The sequence below is a fragment of the Cajanus cajan genome, chromosome 11 (assembly GCF_000230855.2).
Source record: "Cajanus cajan strain Asha chromosome 11, NIPB_CcT2T_4, whole genome shotgun sequence".
Classification (NCBI taxonomy): domain Eukaryota; kingdom Viridiplantae; phylum Streptophyta; class Magnoliopsida; order Fabales; family Fabaceae; genus Cajanus; species Cajanus cajan.
The window spans coordinates 42,463,475-42,486,335 of NC_138527.1; the positions used below are offsets into that span (position 1 = coordinate 42,463,475).

Sequence of the window (22,861 nt, forward strand, 5' to 3'; positions counted from 1 at the left end):
CCAACACGATGATGATCTTTGCAATGACAAAGGCATCAAATGACTTAAATTTGCAAGTGAAACCAACCCAAACAACATGAAATCCAACATATAACATACATGCACCATAAACAACACCAAATCAATTAAAAAAATACATGCAACCGTCTTCGAGATCATCAAAGTCACTCAAGAACACCTTCAAGAACATTTCTCTAACAACATTTTAATTCAAATTTTTCACCAATTAAATCATGCAATGATGAATCCAAGCAACATAAGCAAGTATTCATCAAACAATATTCAACTTACAAACTTTCCTTGCATCTAGTGGTTCTAATTGAGCAAAGATGAGGATGAAGAATGTAGACTTCGCACAGTTTTGACTATAAATTCCTAACTCTGTGAGCTTGAATCTCCAATTCAATCACCTTAGATCAGCTATAGGGAAGGGGAAGAAATTAGTGGAAACAGGGGAAGAAGAAATTCTTTTGTCTCTAGAGACCTTCTCTCTACTTTTTCTTAAAACATGAATTTATGAGACTCACATATTAAGAAAAAACTTTATAAACCTTTTCTTACGTTGAACCAATTTAACTCTAACCAAGACTACGTTAAAGACAACTTAACTCTTAAGATCCCTTTGATTCCTAAAGCTCTAAAGCAACAAAATAATAATAAAACAACAATTAATCATATAATTCATACAATCAAGTAAAACACCTAAAACATATAGTGTTACACATAACCCTTAATTTCAAAAAGTTAGGTTGTTGGACCCTTGGATCAACGATTCCCATGGCTCATGGTCATGAATGCAATTTGTGCAACATTTCAATTCAGGCCACTTAGCAACGAGATGTGTGTTCCCCATTGTTGCATGTAAATATCCATTGTCCCTTTCATTTTCCACTTTCATTTTTTATATTTTCAAACCTTCATTTTGCACATACATTATAGAGCCTTTTATCTCCTTCATTCCTATATTTTTCTTGGGAGTTATAAGGTGGTATGGTGGTTTGGAGGATGGATATTGAGTTGGAGTGATTAGGAGAGAGTGAGTTTGAATCCTTAACTAACATAATACACTAATTACTAACATTTATCCTTTCATTTTTCAAACTTTAGTACGTTTTTAATTGAGAAGTTTCTCCCTTTAAAGTTATGTTCCCTTTCCCCATTCTCTCAAGTGGAGAAAATTATGGTGAAAGTGAAACTTTTTAAGAAAGTCATGGGGTGGCTCCATTCATAAAGATGAGAGAGACGAGGTTGTGGAAACTCGATTCCCGTTGGTGAGGAACATATTTCCTAAACCCAAGCTCAAATTATAGATGCGGAGAAGTTTGAGAAACAGGGGAAGGGAGCAAGGATAAGAAACTCATTGGACAAGTGACAGTTATAATATTACGAGCAAGATTAGTCTTTAGTCCAATGAATTGAGAGATACTCTTGGTAAGATCAATATATATATATATATATATATATATATATATATATATATATATATTTTGTAATCATGGTAATGGTACGAAGTATTCATTATTGAAAGTAATGATTAATCTCTATCGAGGATCATGAACTCATGCAAGATAAGTATTCCCTTCTTAACATAGTGTACTTCATACTTAAGATGAGTATTTAAACTTCGTGGCAAGATAAAAAAATAAAAATTGTATACATATATATACGTGTGTGTGTGTTATATAATTATTAAATTCATATCTATTAATTTGAAAATTATTTAACTTTAATAAAACTGCATTATAAAAAATGTGAATAATAGGTATTGAGAATATAAAAAAGAAAAATAAAATAAACATATATTTAATTTATTATATTTTAATATTAAGATGTTTTTAATTAGTATAAGATATTTTTATATAATTTATTTCTACTCTCGTTTGTATTTATTCAAATAAGTGATTTTTTCTTCTTTTTCTTATTTTTATCATCTAAGGCTCTAAGCCATTTTTTTTCTATATTATTTTTATCATTTCTATTTTTTTTCTCTCTAAATTATTTCTAAACAAAACATGCATGTTAGATGAAACTTCTTAAAAAGAATGATGGAAATATACAAGGTTGGTTGACATTTTCTCTTAAAACCGAAAACCTTCTTTCGGGGAGATCCAAGTTTGTTTCCCAGAATTTTGTTTATATTTCCATTTTTTACACTATGATTGAAAGTACAAAAAATAATGCATACCCACCAAACTATATTTCTGGTTTGCGCATACGCACCTAATTTTATCACAAATAAAGACAAAAGTCATAGCTGCATCCCGCATCGCAACCATCAATAAATTATTCTTTTGGTAATATCAGTTTATTAGAAAGCGAAATAATATATACATTATCTTATCCTCTAAAAAATATATATATATATACATTATCTTAAATTTAAATCTTAGTACTGATAAAGTAATTTTAATCAATAAAAAAATGAACTAAAGTTTCTTTCAAAGTTGTCGGGTGTAAGATACATCATACAAGGGGATTGTTGAGAATACACAGCCACAAGATAAAAAGGAGATCAGAATAAACAGTAAGACTACGGATTTACTAAGTTCACCACGTCACTGCATTCTCCAAGTAAAGCGGTTGTATTTTTTTTTCTTTTATGTTTAATACTGAATTATTAACAGACTTTAATGATTATTAATTTATATTAAAGCAATTTACTAATTATTTTTAATAATATCTCTCATCTTAATTATATTTTTTATTTATAAAATTCAAATTCAAGAGTTTGTTTTAAAAAAAACTAAATTCAGAATCACCAATTTCCATTTAATAATTATCTTCGTACCAGATAATTATTTACTAAAAGAAAATTGTGATTAACATGTGATATGTGAAATTATTATTTATAGATTATTATATTTTCATAATTCAACTTATTACTTTTAGATTATTATATTTTCATACTTCAACTTATTACTTTTAGATTATTATATTTTCATAATTCAGTAAATAAAAAAATCATAACTTATTGATTACTATAAAAAAAAAAACAAAATTAATTCATTTTCAATATCAAATTTTGATTTATTTATTTAACTACCATTTTAACATGTGAATTGTACGGATTATTTTATTCTAAAAATATATAATGACTATGCATAATTATCCTAAAAAATGCAGAATCATTCATATGATATAAATATCAAACAACTACCACAGAATTTAGTAACTTTGTTTATTTACGAACAATTATCATTATTTTGACATTATAAATTATTCTTTAATTGAGAGACCAAATAATTATTATATTTTAGGATGATTTTCAGCTTTCCTGTAATTTATAAAAAATAAAATCTAAATTTATCATTATTTGTAATTAACATGTAAAATCACACACACTTACAAAATAAAAATCTGTTAAGTTGAATAGCTGTTTACATTTTAAGATATTTTGTTTTGCTTAAAATATGTTAATATGATTGTTGTTACATGATATCTCAGTTCGCAAATATCCTAATAGTAGTGAAATGAATGTTATAACTAATTAATTTTAGTGTAGTATTATGAATTCTTATAACTACTACATTTATACATTTAAATATATTTGCACTTTTTTTTCTTCAAAACAATCATATTAGTAATTGCTCTAAATTTAAGATATAAAGGACCTAATATAAAAATTAAATGATTAAAATAAATATAAAAAATAAAGTAAAAAACTGAAAGTATAATTTATTTATTTTTATATCAAACAAATGATCTATTATTTAGAAAACAATATTCAAATATCCAAATGAAATATATATTTATCTTGAAAATTCAAATATTATTTTTTTCTACACCATTTTATATATTTACATCAATGTTTATTAATCTTATATCTCTTTAAGTATATCATTTTCATATTTTTTAAAAACATTAATAATTAAAAATAATTTTGAATCACAATATAAATTATTTATTATAATTCTAAAACAAGATTTATATATTCAAAATCATATATTTATTACAAATTTTAATTATGACACAATAAATATATTATATAATATAATATAATATTTATTATTATTATTATTATAAATTTTAACTATAAAATAAAAATTATCATGTGTATTACACGTAAAAATACCATTTTTTTTCCTTATCATGTTACATCTTTTAATCTATTATTTTCATCTATATCTTTAACTTAAATTCAATATTTTGTAAATATTAATATTTAAAAAAAAACTTATATCACAATATAAATTAATAAATTATGTATCATAAATCTAAAATATAATTTATTTGATTAAAATATATTTTAAAGAATTTTTATTATAATATAAATTGTGTATTCAAAAACATTTATTTATTTTAATTTTTAGTATATAAAATAAATATTTATTTTGTGTGCATATTTTACAAACTAAAATATTAGTTTTTATAATTTTAAAAATTAATTATAAAAATATCCTTATATTATAAGGTAACTTATTTATCATAATTTCAAAATACTTATATATTTATTAATATTTATCATAAATTATAGTTATAATATAATAATTTAAATATTAATTTATTATAAATTTTAATTAAATATAATATATATTTATAGACACTGTATATACTAGAATGGTACAAAAATAAAGCTTGTTGCAGAAACTGTAAAAGATTTAGCTTGGGAATTCATCTATCTGTCTTTCTAAAGTTTAACACTTAAACTTTTACAAAACTTTTCTAATTGTTCCCTTGGATAATATAGGAGTCCTCTGAAATCTGAATCCACACCCTTGCTAAAATACCGAATGTGTAATGTGGAAGTAGCATTGCATATTTTTAATGTCACTTTTTGTCACAGTATTTATTTTTCCTTTTTCTTTTTAACGACCTACACAAAGAATTTCACACTAACATTTTGCTAATTACCAAAAAGTCATTTTTTTTATATATTTATAAACACAAAATCAACGTGAAAAATAAATTAAAAAAAATGGATAAACAGAAGAAAACTACACGAGGTGAACAAAATATATCATCAATAAATAAATAATGAAAAATTGAAAAAACGTAGTGGTATTGTGTTCTTGGTGGGTGCGAACGAAATCGAGGGCTTTTCCTCTCTCCAAATATTCTCTCTATCTGGTAGCCTGCAAGATTGATAACATGGATCGCAGAGTTTAATTGTTGAATTGAGGCTTTTAGGTACGTTTTCCTTGATTTCTGGTTATTGGATTGCGTGCGTTTCAGAATTCCCAGATCTTGTTTTCTCTTTCGGTTTTTGCTACTTGTACTCGAGTTTTAGCTTTTAAGGTTGCAGTAGCTTCGAGGATTTTCGCTTTGGATCTCGAGGTTTAGCTCTGAGCTTGAGGTTAGGAATTGGGCGAGGTGAAGAAATCTGCGATTAATTGAGCGTGTTTTGGTGGGATCAAGGGGAATCGGTGAAGGGTTAGGGTTTTTGGTGATGGCTTCGAATCCTCCATTTCACATGGAGGATCAGACGGATGAGGATTTCTTTGACAAACTGGTTGAGGATGATATAGAGCCTATTGTTAAGTCTGGCCATGACGACGACGAAGGGAATGATTGGGATGAAGCTAAAGCATTTGCAAATCTGGGAATCAGTGATGTTGATGCTGCTGCATTTGAGAATTCTGATGCTGGCGAGAGTGGGGTTGAAGTCAAAGGGGAATTGGGTGCTGTGGAATCCGATCTGGGAGTTGAACAAGAGGGGAATTCGTTGCCATCCTCTAGTTCAGTTGGATTTGATAGTAAAGTGGATCCCAGTGATGATGGGACTGTGGTGGGATCGGAATTCACGTCCACTTCAGCAGGAGTCACGAACGATAAAGTCGGCAGTTCTGGGGTTAAGATGGTGGGTTGGAATTCTTTTCATGCTGATTTGGATGGAGGCAATGGGTTTGGATCGTATTCTGACTTTTTCAGTGAGCTGGGAGATCAGTCTGGGGATTTTCTGGGGAACGTGTGTGATAATTTAAGTAGTGAGGTGAAACCTGGTAATGAAGTTCAAAATGATGGCTTAAATGCCTCTGGTAATTATGTGCAATATCAAGAGGGTCAAGGTTATGATGCATCTTTAGAAAGCCACACGAACAGGCAAGGTGATGGCTTAAATACTTCAGTTAATCATGTACAATATGAAGAGGGTAAAGCTTATGTTGCATCTTCAGAAGAAAACACAAATGGACAAGATCTGAGTAGTAGTCAGTATTGGGAGGATGCTTATCCTGGCTGGAAGTATGATTACAACACTGGGCAATGGTATAAAGTAGATGACTATGATGTAACAGCCACTACTCAGCAAAGCTCTGAAGCCAATACAGCAGGGGATTGGACAGCCCCTTCTGATGGGAAAACAGAGATTTCTTACATGCAACAAACTGCTCAATCTTTTGCTGGAACCTTAGCCGAAACTGGCACAACTGAAAATGTGTCTAGTTGGAGTCAGGTTTCACAAGGGAATAATGGGTATCCAGAGCATATGGTGTTCGATCCTCAGTATCCTGGTTGGTATTATGACACAATCGCCCAAGAATGGCGTTCATTGGAAACTTACAATTCAACCAACCAGTCTTCTGTTCATGTACTTGAAAATGGGCATGCTTCTACCAGTACTTTCTTATCTAATGGTAATAGTTTGTATAATGAGTATAGCCAAGCTGATAATTATGGACCACCGGCTGTTGATGGTCAGGCTATAGATGGCAGCTGGGGTGGTTTGTATAGTGCTAATCCTCAGCAGGGTTTTGACATGTACACAACTGGTACTGCTACTAAAAGAGGGGATAATATAACCTCTGCTGGTAACCAACAAGTTAATCATTCTTTCAGTTCAAGTTTTTCTGTGAACAAAGATCTACAAAATTCTTATACTTCCTTTGGATCAGTTGCTTACAATGAAGTAAACCATCATCATGGTTTGGCTAATGGAACTTTTGAACCACAGAGCTTTGGCCCTAGTGGTGACATTGTTCAACAGTTTAATTATTCAAACACAAAGATCAGTGAACAAAATTTTTTTTCAAATGATTTTACTGAAAATCAAAAGCCCTTTAGTTATTCTCCACAAACAATCCAGGGTGGGGATCAGTATTCACATGCCCCTCATGTTGGGAGATCATCAGCTGGACGCCCTTCTCATGCTCTGGTAACTTTTGGATTTGGGGGGAAACTCATCATAATGAAAGATCCTAGTTTTTTGAGCTCATCCTATGGAAGCCAGGTTAATTCTTGATTCCTCTTTTTAGTTTTGATCTATGCTTTATCTGGTTTCTGAAAGGCTTTGAGGTTGCTTAATATCGATTCCTTTATATTCTCTACTTTCTTACGAGCGATTTAAAAAAATGATTCACACTGTATATTCATTTATATCTGAAGGATTCGGCACAAGGTTCTGTTTCTGTGTTGAACTTGATAGAAGTTGTCACCGGAAATATGGATTCTATCAGCATTGGAAATGGTACCAGTGAATATTTCCGTGCTTTGAGCCAGCAATCTTTCCCAGGTCCATTGGTTGGTGGGAGTGTTGGAAGTAAGGAACTGTACAAATGGTTAGATGAGAGGATTGCACACTGCGAATCACCTGACATGGATTATAAGAAAGGTGTTAGGTTGAGACTCCTTCTTTCCTTGCTTAAAATAGCTTGTCAACATTATGGAAAGCTACGTTCTCCTTTTGGTACAGACACCATACTAAAAGTAAGTTACATCTACAGTCATTCAAATTCTTTTCCCCCATTCATGTAAACATTGGCAACTGAATTTGCTATACTTTTCAAGGTTGATCAACATTCTGTATGGTTTATAGAGCTGTGTTGTGCACATGATTTGCAACATTATTGTGTTGAATTTTAGATCAACTTTCATTAATGCATTTCTTGGAGATGGTATATGTCCTTTCAGAATCACTTCTGTTGACATTATAATTTATATTTGCTCTGCAAATGGCTATTGTGCTCTATTCTTTTTTCTTTGGCTAAAACTAAAATCATGTTGACTATATTTATGATGCCCCGAGATAGTCTCTGATTCTGGGTCATATTGCCTGAATACTATTCCTCATTGAATCAATCACCAATTTGCTATCCTTTTGGGGTTTGTATTTGATACAGGAAACTGATACTCCCGAGTCGGCAGTTGCAAAGCTTTTTGCATCTGCTAAGATGAGTAGCACAGAGTTCCCTCAATATGGGATGCCAAGTCATTGTTTGCAAAGTTTGCCTTCTGAAGAACAAATGAAGGTGTGTATTTAACTCCTGACCCACTTCAACTACAATATTGTTTTTTAGCCATTGCTAATTTTGATTTTGATATAGGCAATGGCTCTTGAGGTTCAAAATCTTCTTGTTTCTGGGAAAAAGAAGGAGGCTTTACAATGTGCTCAAGAAGGACAATTGTGGGGACCTGCACTTGTTCTTGCTTCACAACTTGGCGATCAGGTCAGATATCAAAATTTCACAGTTTAATACTCTGCTGATATTTAATGCTTGGGAAGACAGTCCGTTTGGGTTTTTCAGTGTTTTTCTCATACTTCCATTGTGGGGTGTGAATTATGTCCATATTTGCCTTGCAGTTCTATGTTGATACAGTGAAGCAAATGGCACTTCGCCAGCTTGTTGCTGGGTCACCTTTGCGCACATTATGTCTTCTAATTGCTGGGCAACCAGCTGAAGTATTCTCTACTGATACCTCATTTAGTGGGCATCCTGGTGCTTATATGGCTCAACAGTCTTCACAGGTAATCCTAATAGGATAAAATAACAAGCCATGCAAAGTGTATGCAATCCTGATGTATTGTAACATTGCTTCAATAGTTTAGAAGATATCAGTTTCTATTTGATTTGGAAGCTCAAACGTTTGTTGTTGCTTTGTCATTTAAGGTTGGATCTAATGGTATGCTTGATGATTGGGAGGAAAATCTGGCTGTAATAACTGCAAACAGGACCAAAGGAGATGAACTTGTAATTATTCACCTAGGTGATTGCTTGTGGAAGGAAAGAAGTGAGGTACACTTCTCAATCTTTCATTTATTTTCTTTAATGAATTTTGTAGTTTTCCATTATGCTTCTCATTTAAGACTCTTATTTTAGATTACTGCCGCACACATCTGCTATTTAGTTGCTGAAGCAAACTTTGAGTTATACTCAGATAGTGCAAGAATCTGTCTTATAGGAGCAGATCACTGGAAATGTCCTCGAACTTATGCTAGTCCAGAGGCTATCCAGGTAATTTGGAATCCTTCTAGTTCGAATTTGATTCTTCCACAAATTTGGCTTTTCTGTTGAATGTACATGTTTTGAGTCCTTTTCTGACAAAAATATTGTGTATGCTTTGTCCATCTGCCAAAAAGCTCTCTGTTTCAGACTAGGATGTTTCATATTCTGTACTATATTTGTCTAGATGGTTGAAAGATGGCATTTGCCTTTTCTAATTCTCTCTCTAGTCCCAGATTTATTTTCAAATGAAATGATTTTATTTCATATTCAACCTTTTGTTTCGATAGGTTTCAAAATAACCCATCTGTGTGTTATATTGTGCCACCAAAGGATCTGTTGCTTTTTAGAAAAAGACTTGTTCGATACAATTCAGTATGTTGCATGATGCATTTATTGAATTACTGAAACTTATCTTACCTAATTGGTACTTGGACAGCGGACTGAGTTATATGAATATTCAAAGGTGGTTGGAAACTCTCAGTTTACATTGCATCCATTTCAGCCTTATAAGCTTATATATGCATATATGCTAGCTGAAGTGGGGAAGGTTTCAGATTCATTGAAGTAAGTTCATGTAACATTATTTTAATTGTGATATTACTTTTTATGACCTCTTATTGCTGTTTTTTGATTTCAGGTATTGCCAAGCACTACTGAAATCCTTGAAAACTGGTCGTGCTCCAGAAGTAGAAACATGGAAACAATTAGCATTATCTCTTGAGGAGAGGATTAGAACTCACCAACAGGTACACCCTTGTTCTTTATTAAATCTTCATTTCTTTATTAAATCTTCATTATTAGGATAGTCTTGATACTCATCTTGTTTATTAATAAATGTTCAGGGTGGATATGCTGCAAATTTGGCTCCTGCAAAATTAGTTGGCAAATTGCTCAACTTTTTTGATAGCACTGCACATCGAGTTGTTGGTGGTTTACCACCACCTGCTCCATCGTCATCGCAAGGAACTGTTCATGGTAGTGAACAACATTACCAACACATGGCACCCAGAGTATCCTCTAGCCAATCAACAATGGCCATGTCATCATTAGTTCCATCTGCTTCAATGGAACCCATAAGTGAGTGGACAGCTGACAATAATAGAATGCCTAAGCCTAATAGAAGTGTTTCTGAGCCAGATATTGGCAGAACCCCAAGACAGGTGCGTGAGTACTATGAAATGTGTATTGTGAAAAAATTTCACCTTCCTCTGCTTGTTTTTGGTTTTATAGTTTTTTGATGGAAAAGTTTTGGTTGAGATGTATTGCAGGAAACAACGTCACCTGATTCACAAGGAAAAACACAGGCATCTGGGGCTACATCTCGCTTTTCCCGCTTTGGTTTTGGCTCGCAACTTTTGCAAAAGACAGTAGGGCTTGTCTTGAAACCTCGCTCTGGTCGACAGGTATAATTATATTTTTTATTTTTTATTCTTATTTTTCTTTTATTCACCACAGTGCTTCCGACTGTGCCTTTTCAAATGGATCTTATTCTACATTATATTTAGGCTAAGTTGGGGGACAAAAACAAGTTCTATTATGATGAGAAGCTGAAGACATGGGTGGAAGAAGGTGCTGAACTTCCAGCTGAAGAAGCTGCACTGCCACCACCTCCAACAACTGCTGCTTTCCAGAATGGTTCAACCGAATACAACTTGAGATCTGCATTGAAGACTGAAAGTTCACCTCCTATTGAGGGTTCTAACATAAGAACTTCTAGTCCTGAACTTAGTCCAGGGATGCCACCAATGCCACCCACTACAAATCAATTTTCTGCTCGGGGTCGTTTGGGTGTTCGGTCAAGGTAAGAGTTATTTTTTTTCTTTTTTGTTAAGTTTTGTTTAGATTGTTTATATTTTATAATCACAATTAGGGTTTAACTTTTTTTTACAGTTATACTTGTTAGCTGATAAGCATTGTAAAGTGGACCTCCAATTGGTTTCCCTAATAGATTGTCAAGTTTGAAACTGAGGACCTTTAAAGATATGTAAGAATTGTAGCACCTAAAAAAAGGCTAAGCTAGCATAGTAGTTGAATCTTAAAATATGTATTTTATCTTTTCTTTTATTAGGCTGAGCAGGCATACGGAGGATTGTCTTGTAGGCCTAACTAAAATGTATCTTAAAAACACTACACATGACAAGAAAGAAATGAAGAGCCAACCTATTGGTTCTGATTATTCTTTGCAGCTAGCTCAGTTTTCAGAAACTAGAGGAAAATTCTCTTATTCATCTGTCTCTCGGTCATCAACGTAATTTGAAAGGTTTAATATTGATGAAAATGTTTTATGGACCATGCAGGTATGTTGACACCTTCAACCAAGGTGGTGGAACCTCTGCAAACTTGTTTCAATCCCCATCTGTTCCATCTGTTAAACCAGCTCTTGCTGCCAATGCGAAATTTTTCATTCCTACTCCTGTACCAGCATCTAATGAGCAGACAATGGAGGCTATAGCAGAAAGCAACCATGAAGATAGTGTAATAAATGAAGATCCTTCAACATCTGTCACAAAAGAGTGGTCATACCAATCTCCCAATCATGAATCATCAATGCCCATTCAAAGGTTCCCAAGTATGGGTAACATCTCAAAACAGAGAGCAACCGAAGGAAGTAACTCTGATTTTGCTCATGCACGCCGAGCAGCTTCATGGAGTGGGAGTTTAAATGATTCATTTACCCCTCCAAAAATAGGTGATATTATGCCTTTAGGAGGGGGAGCTTCGGGCATGCCACCGTCAAGATTCATGCCCAATGAATCTTTAATGCATACACCTGTGAAAAGTGGCAGTTTTGGAGAAGATCTTCAAGAGGTTGAACTTTGAGCAGATGTTCAAACTGTAAATATCAAATTTTGTTTTTGATCATCAGAATAGTTGGGACGTCCCTGCTTCTGCAGCATTTGTCTGGAACAGTGGTACACGTGAGATGGGGTTTACACAGAAATAGATATCTATCCCTTCTCTTTAAGTCCCCAAATCCCAACTTGGTGATGTATTATTAAATGTGGTCGGCTCACTTGACACTGGACACCATCTCAGGATTATGGAACTGGTGTGGTACAACAAAGAAACAAATAGGACCACCTGCTTAGGTGAGTAGTACAACTCATTTGTTCATTTTATTAAACAAGGAATCGTCCGTGAGGAAAGATGGCCTCAATAGATCAAGGACAAAAGAATAGCTTATGGAATTGTGAAATATAATTTTGTTCCTTTTTGTATTTGTTTTAGTTATCAGTCATTAAATGATACTACTAAATTTCTGAATCCTCAGCCTTAATTGGAAGCGTTTTTATTACTTTGATGACGATATGATGGGAAAAATGGGATGAAGGGAATTTGCTCGCTGGCTATTATTTTGGAATGATATTTGAATAGGATCAAGTCTACAATGACTTGGTATACATATTAATTAACTTAATTTACTAGGGCTTTTTTTTTTTTTTAATGAACATGAAGTATTTCAAAGTTGATAACAATGAATTAATTAATGTTTGTGGAATGTATTTTTTATTGATCAAATAATATTTTAATATGTATTACTTTAACATTGATGATATATTTTACATTATTTTCGTCGATATCTCAAGTATCTGTGGATTGTGGCTGTCAAATAATGTAAAATCTTTTAGTGTATGTAAAATGTTATATGAATTAAGTTAAAAAAATTGTAGTTGTACTCCTTTAAATATATGTAAAACATTATCTTTAATATAAAATATTTAAATAAATAGATAACATATAAAATAAATAAGATAATAATTACTCTGCAACCGTCATGTAGATCGGATTGTTATGGTCCAGTAGAACAAAAATTATGAAATATGAAGTAAGATTCTCGTTGTGTCTTTTGTCTCAGGAATGAATTTGAAAATAATCATTAGTTACGTATCATTATGTAGCCAATGAATTCAAATGACCGACCTCTCGCTACATCACTTACCTTAAAATAATCATTCAACTAAAATAACAATATTTGGACGATGTGTACTCGTCTACTAGATATACAATTTAGCCTGATCAAGTGAATGTCAATTCAAGTAGTATAATTTTTATCCATAATTTCCTTTGAGCGAGATGATACACGACCTTATGGCTTTTTGATTGGAATATTTGTTTTTGAAATTTTCTTCATGAAGTAAATGATTGCACTGATTGGCTATCCAAATATGATGTTAAGTATGATGATGTCTTCCTCCATACGACGGTGAATTCTCCTTGTTACTTAACTCCTCTTATGTTAGCAAACATAATGGGGAGTCATGCACATTAGATACTAGTCTTCACTTTTATTTTCCTAATGCATAAAAAAAAAATTGACATACAACCAATTTAATTTTAACTCAACCTTCCTACAACAGTGACATTGTTGATAAGATTAAATGTAAAATTATTTTAAAATACTTTTTTTTATCTAACATGAAATCATGTATGACTTGAACTCATGTCACTAAGTTAAAATAACTTCATACTAATTGATCTACGTGTTTGTTCGTGTCATTTTAAGGTATTTTGAATTGATTTTTGAGATACTAATGCAATTTAAGTCTTATTAAAATTAAAATAGTGTAATTTAAGATTTTACATATTATTTTTATTTATTTTAATTAAAATTAAAATCAATTTGTTATAATATGATACTTATAATTATGAGTTCAATTTTTTTATATTAGTATCATGGCTATAACTTGAAAATTAATAATATAAATTCAACGCACATAAAAGAGTTAAATACTTTTTATTTTCTTAAATTTGGGTCAATATTTTTTTTTTGTTATTTCCTACCTTTCAAGAATACTAAAATAAATGTAAAAAAAAAAAGTAAAAGTAAAAGTAAATTAGTTTCAAATTTAGTAGAACAAAATACTCAACTGTCAAATTTAGATTACCAAAAAGAAATTGAACCCTAACTCGAAGGAAAAATTATATTTAAGTTTAATTAAAAATACATTTTTTTAATTTAAAATTTTGTAAGTAAAGAAATTATATAATTTTTAATTACATGCATACATATATTAACCAAATAAATCTAACTATACATTGACTCAATATTATCTCATGCAATTAATGAGTTTAATTTTCAATTCAAGTTAGATTCATCTAGTTCATGGACCAACCTCAATAAATTAATTAACTAGTCAAGTCTTAAGCTAATTTTGAGTTGGACCATTTCATTGTGAATTCTAACGGCGCGTTTGGTATTTAATGTATCACGCTCTCTCCTATTTTTGCTGAGCTTGCCAAGAAGATCCTTCTTTGCCCCATCCCAGCCTTGTATTGTGCCTAACTGGACAAGTCAATATAACTTGTTAAACCAAGAATTTGGCGAAGATTCTCCCAATCTTGTTGAAAAAAAAGCTTCCCTTTCTAGAGATAACTGAAGACCTGCTACTATTCTCACCATAGAGGCCCACAAAAATGGTGCAGAACAGAAGGCATAACCAAATACGCACAGCGCTCTCACTACGCCATCAGGGTACCAAGGAAATGCCATGACCATAAGGGCCCCTACAATTCCAAGCCACGGTACCAAAACCGGCAACATTGGTAGCAGAAAGACATTAAGTACAATTGAACAAAGTGCAAAAGCACCAAGCAAATACAGGATCCACCCCAGAAGAGGGTGGACCGTGTGAGGAATGATAAAGAAGGGTGTTGCGTAAGCAGCAAGGATGCACCACAATGCTATAACTTTGAGGCTGTTATGCACAAGGTTCATGCTCTTATCAGAGCGCCTATAACATAGCTTTGAGAAGCTTGGCCTTGCCAAACGCGTCATTGCTATTACTCCCAGATATATTGCGGATTGGAGAAGTATCACAGCCATCTCAGCACCATATCTGCAAAATGAATTTTTAAAAAAGCAGAAAAAAATTACCTCCGGAAAGCAAAGATATGATAAAAAATTAGAAACTAAGGGACTACTAAAATCAACATAATGTTGCATGGATAATCTATTATTGGAGATCTAGCATTGCCTTGTAACATGACCAATATAATGTATATAAGTAAGAGATGATTCTTATTTTACAAATTGATTGACTTATAATATGACCAATATATATAAGTAGGAGATAATTCTTATTTTACAAATTGATTTGGTAAGGTTAAATAAAAACACATATAATAATATAGTATTAAAAATTCACTAATAATTCACTTCCAAATGTTGTATCTAATAAATTTCATATTCGAAAGATGTAATTGTCAGTCTGATGAGGTGTAATGGAAATCATATTTACTAGGTTATAATATCCATCACTTTATGGATATATTCTGAGCTCCTGTTTTTTGGGTTATAGACCCCTTTAGTGATTGTGTCAGAAACTCGAGAAAATTAAAGGGCACCAAAATCTGATTAACTCCCTTTGGGACTTACCCCAAAGTTTGACGACGTCGTTCATGCCATTGGAGACCTAATGGCAGGACAGGCCACGACCACCAATACCATGGCTTCAACCATGGTGCCCCTGGGAATGTGATCACACTATTTGGTAAACATGGTACGCTCCAGCGTAGTTTAAGATCTGTTGTCAACATGCATATTAGCACAAACTTAGATTTCACTAAGCCCTTGAAACATGTACTTTAAAATACTATATATTGAAAGAACTTACAGTAGTAAGAAGCATCCATCTGATAACCCAAAGGAAGCCTATATGATCCATCGAGCTTGGTGCCATTAGGAGGTGGATGAAACATTGGTTTATCAAGCAACTTGGGGAAGTAGCTAACTATAAAACCCTGGTCTGCACCATCTGGATTTTCCCTCCCATTCTCCAATTCATGAACCATGTCCTTGAACACATCCATTGATGGCTGCCAACATCAAATATTATAATTTATAACCCATATGACAGGTCAACTATGATGGTCAAATTTAAGATTAAAAAAAAATGCATTTTTCGAAAACATAAGCATTTAGTTGTGCATAACTTTTTTTGCTGCTACTGTTATTAGAGTTTATTTCAATCCATATTAAATTATCAAGAATAATTTTTAAGGTAATTACGTAAAGAATTTGATAGATATGCTGAATATAAAAGTAACATTGTCATCTAAAAAAAAACCATGTTTTGTATAATTTCTAAGCCATTATTTGTACGTAGCCTTTTGGCGTATTCAGAGTAAGAATTAATGGTTTTACCCATACGAACTACTCCTACGAAGTTGTGTGGATAATGGAGTAATATAATGAGTTAGTTACATTACATTTTTAGAACGATATTACCTGCAAGACGAAGAGGCCAGTATGGAAGATGCACGGATTGATAAATACCGCACAAAATTGTCCACATTGAAATAACTCATCCGTGTTTTGAAGGAAGAGATTGTCAGCGTCCAACATCACTACCCTGTCATAGTCCACTAAGCTCCACGCATACAGTTTGTTCAATGATAACTTAAATCTCTTGTCAAAATTATCTTGGTGTCTGTACGGATTCTCCATGTTTTCCACCCTTACCACTTTTGCACCATCTTCCTCTTCCCTGATAAATAAAACCAACCCTGCTTATTAATATCCCCGACCCAATAAATGCATAATGGTTAATTGGATCAATCAAACTGTGTTTCTGCAATTAATTAAACTGGGCCACGTAATTCAGCCATTGAGGGGGTAATAATTGCTTTGACTAGTTGGTGAAATTAACTTTGCAAGTAGATATTCTTGCCTTCTCCAATTTTCATTTGACCAGTAAAAAGTAAAACTAAAGAACAAATTTAAATATTTTTATAGTATTTTGTTTCTAATATCATGAAGGAATATAAATGAAATGGGTTTACATTTTTAGTTAATATTTCTATAAAGATATAAAGTAGACAAAAAAAGAATATTATATGATGATGCAACATTTCTCCAAAAACAAATAAATTAGTTGCGAATCCTCTTCGTTAACTTTTAGTTATCAAATAATAATACTACATTTTTTTTTATGTTTTCAAGAATATATAAAATGTTTTCATTATTATTACATAGAAAAAAATTGACATGCGAGACCACATCTAGACAGATGTATATATATAGTATAGACAATAGACGAGGTAAGTGTTAGAAACAAGTTGAAGTCAATCCAACGGACTTAGAGAAATATAAATGGATAATTTAATAATACTATACTGGTATTGATGACAAAATTAAAAAAGAGTAATAAATGGTGCATGAGAAATTGAGAAATGAATTCTAAAATTATTTAAGTAGGTGGTTTAATGGAAGGCAGATGAAGATCAGGTGCTGAGACAATAATACTAGTAACTTTTTGGTGGAACCAAAAACGGATACAAACTCTTGCACTTAACGTGCAAACGTAAATTACATTAGCTTATAAAAATAATTAACGGCGTAAAGCAAGGGGAAAATGAGAAAAAATAAATAATAATAAAACTAGGAAGTGAAGGACAGGGATACTTACAAAGCTTGAATCCATGGGAGAGGGACATCAATGGAAGCAATGACGAGGAGATCAGCATGGACGTTAAGTTTGGAAAGGGATTTAAGGAGAACACGAACAGCAACGTAGAATTCGTAGTCTCTGGGCGTTCCCATGTACATCATGGTCGCGTAAGCATTCTTGTGGCTCGCTTTGGTCGAGGGAAAATGGCATAGGCCTAGGCCCAATAACAACACCATCCACCATCTCACAAAACCTGCACTATGACCCATATCATTCACCCAAATCAAACTTCCAAAAGGTTTAAGAGAGAGAGAGGGTGGTTTTTTGTTGAGGACACAAGTAACAGCTTTTAAATGCTACCTAGGCCGGTACAATATATTACTATAATTTTTGGCATCAATATGTAATATTCTTCTTCTTGTAATACTCCAGAAAAAAAAATATTTAAAAAAACTGTTGAATCATTCAGTCGTCTATAATGTGTGTTGCCAATTGGCTTATACGTACCAACTGCAAAGTAAACACAAACTAGTAGAGTTTCACCGTGTGATTGAACCATTAAGCTAATACCTAAACTAATTTAGTGACCCTTCAAAAATATCGATCAAAACACATATCAATTGCCGAGTAATTATTCCTCTGGACATAACAGCACAAGCCACAAGACACTAATTTATAAAGCTCATCGAAGTTGCCAAATATCAAAATAGTTAAAAACAATGAAAATGTGACGGAAAAAATTACGTTATCTATGGTTGTTCCTAAAATCATCAACATAGTCTTTGCCGATGAGAGAGCATGCTAGTCCATCTTCATTTTAATGCCAACACTAAAAGCATTTATAAGATAGACTGGGATGGATTAATCTTTATCTACATTCAATCTAAATGCTCATTGATTCACCAAAAAAAAAATTCTGAGTGCTTATCAGAATTTTTTTATTTGAATATGAATATTATCAATCGAGCTTGAATGATATATGATAAAAAGATTAAATTAAGCTAATTTAATTAGTGGTATTAAAGTAAAAAAAAAAGTATGTATTTAGTGTTTTTTTTTGTGAATTTGTTTAAAAAAATAAAGATAAAATAAATGATAAAAATAATTAAAATTAAATATATTTGAGTGATTAATAATTAGAAGGTGTGAGTGGTTTTAAATATTTATTTAGAAGATATAAAAGTCTAAAAAAAATAAATTTACGAGGAAGTAGAGTAAAAAGAGAATAAAAAACTATAAAAGAGAAAGTATGTTTTAAAAGTTAATAGACAAAACAGTTAAATTTTAAACTAGGAAGAATAAATTTTAGATATATTAAGAGACTTAATAAAAGATAGTTAAATTTTCCGGCCACTGAATACTCCGTAACTCTTTTTGTCGCCTAAAAGATTAACATACACATTAATTCCTTGTGTAGTTTAATAATCTTTTATTGATTTTAGAAGTTAATTTACTGATAGTCCTAACCATGCATGTAGGTGAATTAGTTAAGACATATTCAGAATGAACATCTATGCTCACGATAATATTGTACATTTGTATTCAAGGTTGAAATTTCTGATATGTTCGAAATCAACAATATTCAATAGTTGCATCAATTGATTTCATTAGAGCACAAAATGTGATCCAAGCTATTACCTCGCCATTTGGTTTAAGAAAATTATTAAGAGCCCTCTATTTGACTCTTTTTTTTTTCTTTTTCTTTTTTGTCAGCAAAACAAAGTTGTATTAATAAAATAAATACATATGATCTATCCAGATCCTTGTACAACTCCACCGTAAAAGAGGTTTAGGGTTTAGGGGGTCAATTGTTGTTGCAATAGTGAAAACAATAAATTGTGAGTTTATATATATATATATATATATATATATAGGGAGCGTATCAAGTGAGAAGTTTTTATTGTGAGAAGGTGGAAATATAACCCTTAGATTAATTTTTTCTCACTTGATTAAATTCTAAATTTTCTCTCACTTGATTAATTTAAGGGTTATATTTCCACATTCTCACATTCTCACAATAAAAACTTCTCACTTAATACGCTCCCTATATATATATATATATATATATATATATATATAAGAAAGACACTACCTTGAGGAAGGATATAAGAAAACAATATTATTACCACAGAAGTAAATTATACCGTATGGGATCGAGGCCGACCCGACCGATCCGACCGAATACCCGAACCCAACATAGACCGAAACCAATACCCGAACAGACCGGCCCCTCACCAAACGGAAGGAATCAGTCTGCTCGACCGATCCCCGGGACTCCACCAGTATGATTACGAAAGGATTAATTTAAGGAATAAGCTGGATTAGCTCCCTAATTTTTCGGGGCCCAGCTCCTAATCACGTCCCAATAAGAAACACTATAAATAGACCACCTTCGAGGTATGTAACCAATTTTTCTACCTACCGCATTTATTACGCCGAACACTTACTTGAGCGTCGGAGTGTCTTTGCAGGCGCCCCCCCCTCACTTCGAAATACCCGGGTTGGAACGAGAAGACCGAGACCTAAGACCAGACCCGCTGCTACGAAGATAATTGAAGTGTGTTTCCTAACACAGGAACATTTGGCGCCCACCGTGGGGCCGAAGAGACATTTTCAGCCCCTTCCGAACTGTACGTCTGAGACCAAGACATGGTAGTAACGTGCAAGGGACAATCAACAACGACTCAACCGATTCCTAACCCCGAGAACAATCCCACCATGAACAACCAAGAACGATACCCGTACGGAATGCCTCAGACCCAGCCGGAGCCTGCGATACGGGAGGCCCAGCCGAACACCAGCCAAGCTCAGCCCGACCTCCAAGATGACATGCGCGCACTGCGCGAAGAAATGGCTGCCATCCGAAGACAAAGAGAGGCCGATGCACGAGAGCTGGCCGAACTGCGTAGACAAAATGCCGAGCTCAGGAGTCTGAATCAAACATATGTGTCGTCGACTCCTACTCTCCAAGAGGAGTCGGCATACCATGCCCCAACCGATCACGTGACCCGAACACCAGTCACATCTCTAACGGGTAACAAGGCCGACGCCAGCGTTTATTCCTTAAGACACCCTTTCTCACGAAGGATAATGGAAGCAACCCTACTGGACCATTGGAAGAGTCTTCCAATCGAAAAGTACGACGGATCTACCGACCCGGATGAACACCCGAACGTATTCTTGACACAAGCGACCCTCTCCACTCAAGACGATTCGGCCTTGTGCCGAATATTCCCTACATCGCTAAAAGGAAGAGCCCTGAGCTGGTTCACGAGATTGTCGAGCTCTTCCATCGACTCGTTCAACGAGTTGTAATCCCAATTTACTCTCTAATTCGCGACGAGCAAACCGTATAGGACGACCTCGTTAGCACTAGCGGGGGTTCGTCAAGAAAAGAAAGAAAGCCTGAGGAGCTTCATGGACCGATTTAACAAAATTGCGATGGAGATAGGTGATCTTAATCCCGCCGTGGCATTAGACCGACTGAGCACTGCACTCAGGCCAGGGCCATTCGTGAACAGCCTGTGCAAGAAGCCACCTATTGACATGAACGATCTCCGGCGCCGAGCTGAAAAGTACATGCAAATGGAAGAGCTGGCGAAAACCCGTAACCAAGCCAGGGCCGAGGAAAACTATAGTCGAAAGGAATCCGGCCGAGAATCAATAAAAAAGCCGAATGTCGAACCCTCAAACGCTCGACCCCCAAAATGACCACGCTATACAACGTATACCCCCCTCAATGCTAGTAGGGCAAAGGTGATGGAGCAGGCCCTCGCATCGGAGATCCTTACAATGCCGAAAAGGGCGAACACACCCCCTAGAGCCGACAAAGCCAAGACATGTTGATTCCACCGAAATAGGGGACACTCAACAGAAGAATGCTCAGCGCTAAAAGACAAATTGGAAGACCTCATCAAGCAGGGTCATCTCAGAAGCTTTGTCACCCCTCAAGACTGTCAATCAATCAAGAGAGAGCACCAGCCTCGTGACGCTCGTCAGCCAAGAGACCGACGTCACCGATCCCGATCTGCCGAGAGGCACGATCGGACAAGACATCCCAGAGAGGATAGCGACCGACCATGGAAGGTGATCAACACAATTGCCAGAGGTTTTGCTGGGGGAGAATCCACCTCTTCCGCACGAAAGCGACACCTCTGTGCTGTCCGATCAGCCAATAATGTGAATTAGCCCAGGCTGCCGAGAATGCCACCTATAACCTTCTCTGATCGGGACTTTCGCGGGGTCGATCCTATCCAAGACGACCCCATGGTGATTTCGGTCATGCACAACTGCATTGTAAAGAAAACACTAGTCGATCACGGGAGCTCGGCCGATATCTTATATTGGAACACTTTCGTGCAGTTGGGAATTCTGGAAGAAAGTCTAGAACCGTATCATGAGCCGCTAGTAGGATTTTCCGGCGAAAGAGTGATGACGAGAGGGTGCATCGACTTGTACACTCGCTTCGGTTTCGACCAAAAGTCCTCCCGAGAAATTAAAATCCACTACATCGTGGTACATGCAAGCACATCTTACAATGTCCTACTCGGCCGACCCTCCATCAACGCGCTACAAGCCATCGTGTCGATCCCTCACCTGTGCATGAAATTCCCGTCGAGGGATGGACAAGTAATAACCGTCCATGCTGATCAAAAGACGGCAAGGGAATGTTATCTCTCCAGCTTAAAAGTCCAACCCATCGCCAACCCCTCGCCGACGGCAAAAGGTGTGAATGTGATCGGACAGGAGATGACAGAGGGTCTAGATCTCGATCTGCGCCTAGGTGAGGAAGATCGAATTGAGTCGGCCGAAGACCTCGTCTCTTTTCAACTCGGGCGGACACCCGAGCAGGTCGCACATATGGGATCTCAGCTAAATGAGAACGATTCGAACCAGGTGAAGCGAACGGTTCGAGACAACAGAGACTTGTTTGCATGGAAGTCGTCGGATATGCCGGAGATAGATCCTAGATTCCTGTGTCACCGACTAGCCATATGTCGAGACGCTCGACCAGTTGCACAGAAGAAAAGAAAGATGGGCGACGAGAAAAGGAAAACAGCCGACGCCGAGGTGAAAAAATTGTTGCAAGCCAAATTCATCAGAGAGGTCACTTACACCACCTGGCCAGCCAATGTGGTGTTGGTAAAAAAAGCTAATGAGAAGTGGAGAATGTGTACCGACTATACCGACCTCAACAAGGCCTGCCCCAAGGATGCCTATCCACTCCCTTGTATTGACCGACTAGTCGACGGAGCGTCCAGACATTCAATCTTCAGCTTCTTAGATGCATATTCCGGGTACAATCAAATACGG

General features: G+C 34.6%; 2 protein-coding genes and 1 long non-coding RNA gene across 3 annotated transcripts; 2 read left to right on the forward strand and 1 right to left on the reverse strand.

Moving 5' to 3' along the window:
* The first annotated feature begins 4,969 nt into the window (after positions 1-4,969).
* LOC109814896 (protein transport protein SEC16A homolog) lies at positions 4,970-12,422 on the forward strand. Its single transcript, XM_083067106.1, has 14 exons — positions 4,970-5,127; positions 5,243-7,165; positions 7,321-7,641; positions 8,055-8,183; positions 8,259-8,381; positions 8,516-8,680; positions 8,823-8,948; positions 9,033-9,167; positions 9,595-9,722; positions 9,796-9,904; positions 10,001-10,318; positions 10,427-10,561; positions 10,664-10,959; positions 11,456-12,422. Exons 2-14 carry the CDS (start codon positions 5,387-5,389, stop codon positions 11,976-11,978), a joined length of 4,287 nt encoding a protein of 1,428 aa, XP_082923232.1. The 5' UTR covers positions 4,970-5,127; positions 5,243-5,386; the 3' UTR covers positions 11,979-12,422.
* Positions 10,966-11,363, forward strand: LOC114916005 (uncharacterized). Its single transcript, XR_003804313.2, has 2 exons — positions 10,966-11,142; positions 11,227-11,363. It is a non-coding gene; the product is annotated as an uncharacterized LOC114916005 (long non-coding RNA).
* A 1,784-nt stretch (positions 12,423-14,206) lies between the features above and the next one.
* LOC109801204 (putative glucuronosyltransferase PGSIP7) lies at positions 14,207-18,290 on the reverse strand. The gene is made up of 5 exons (XM_020362218.3): positions 17,567-18,290; positions 16,387-16,645; positions 15,773-15,974; positions 15,535-15,682; positions 14,207-14,995 (listed from the first exon to the last, which is right to left on the reverse strand). The coding sequence occupies exons 1-5, from the start codon at positions 17,815-17,817 to the stop codon at positions 14,452-14,454; spliced, it is 1,404 nt and encodes a 467-aa protein (XP_020217807.2). The 5' UTR covers positions 17,818-18,290; the 3' UTR covers positions 14,207-14,451.
* Between the last annotated feature and the right edge of the window lie 4,571 nt (positions 18,291-22,861).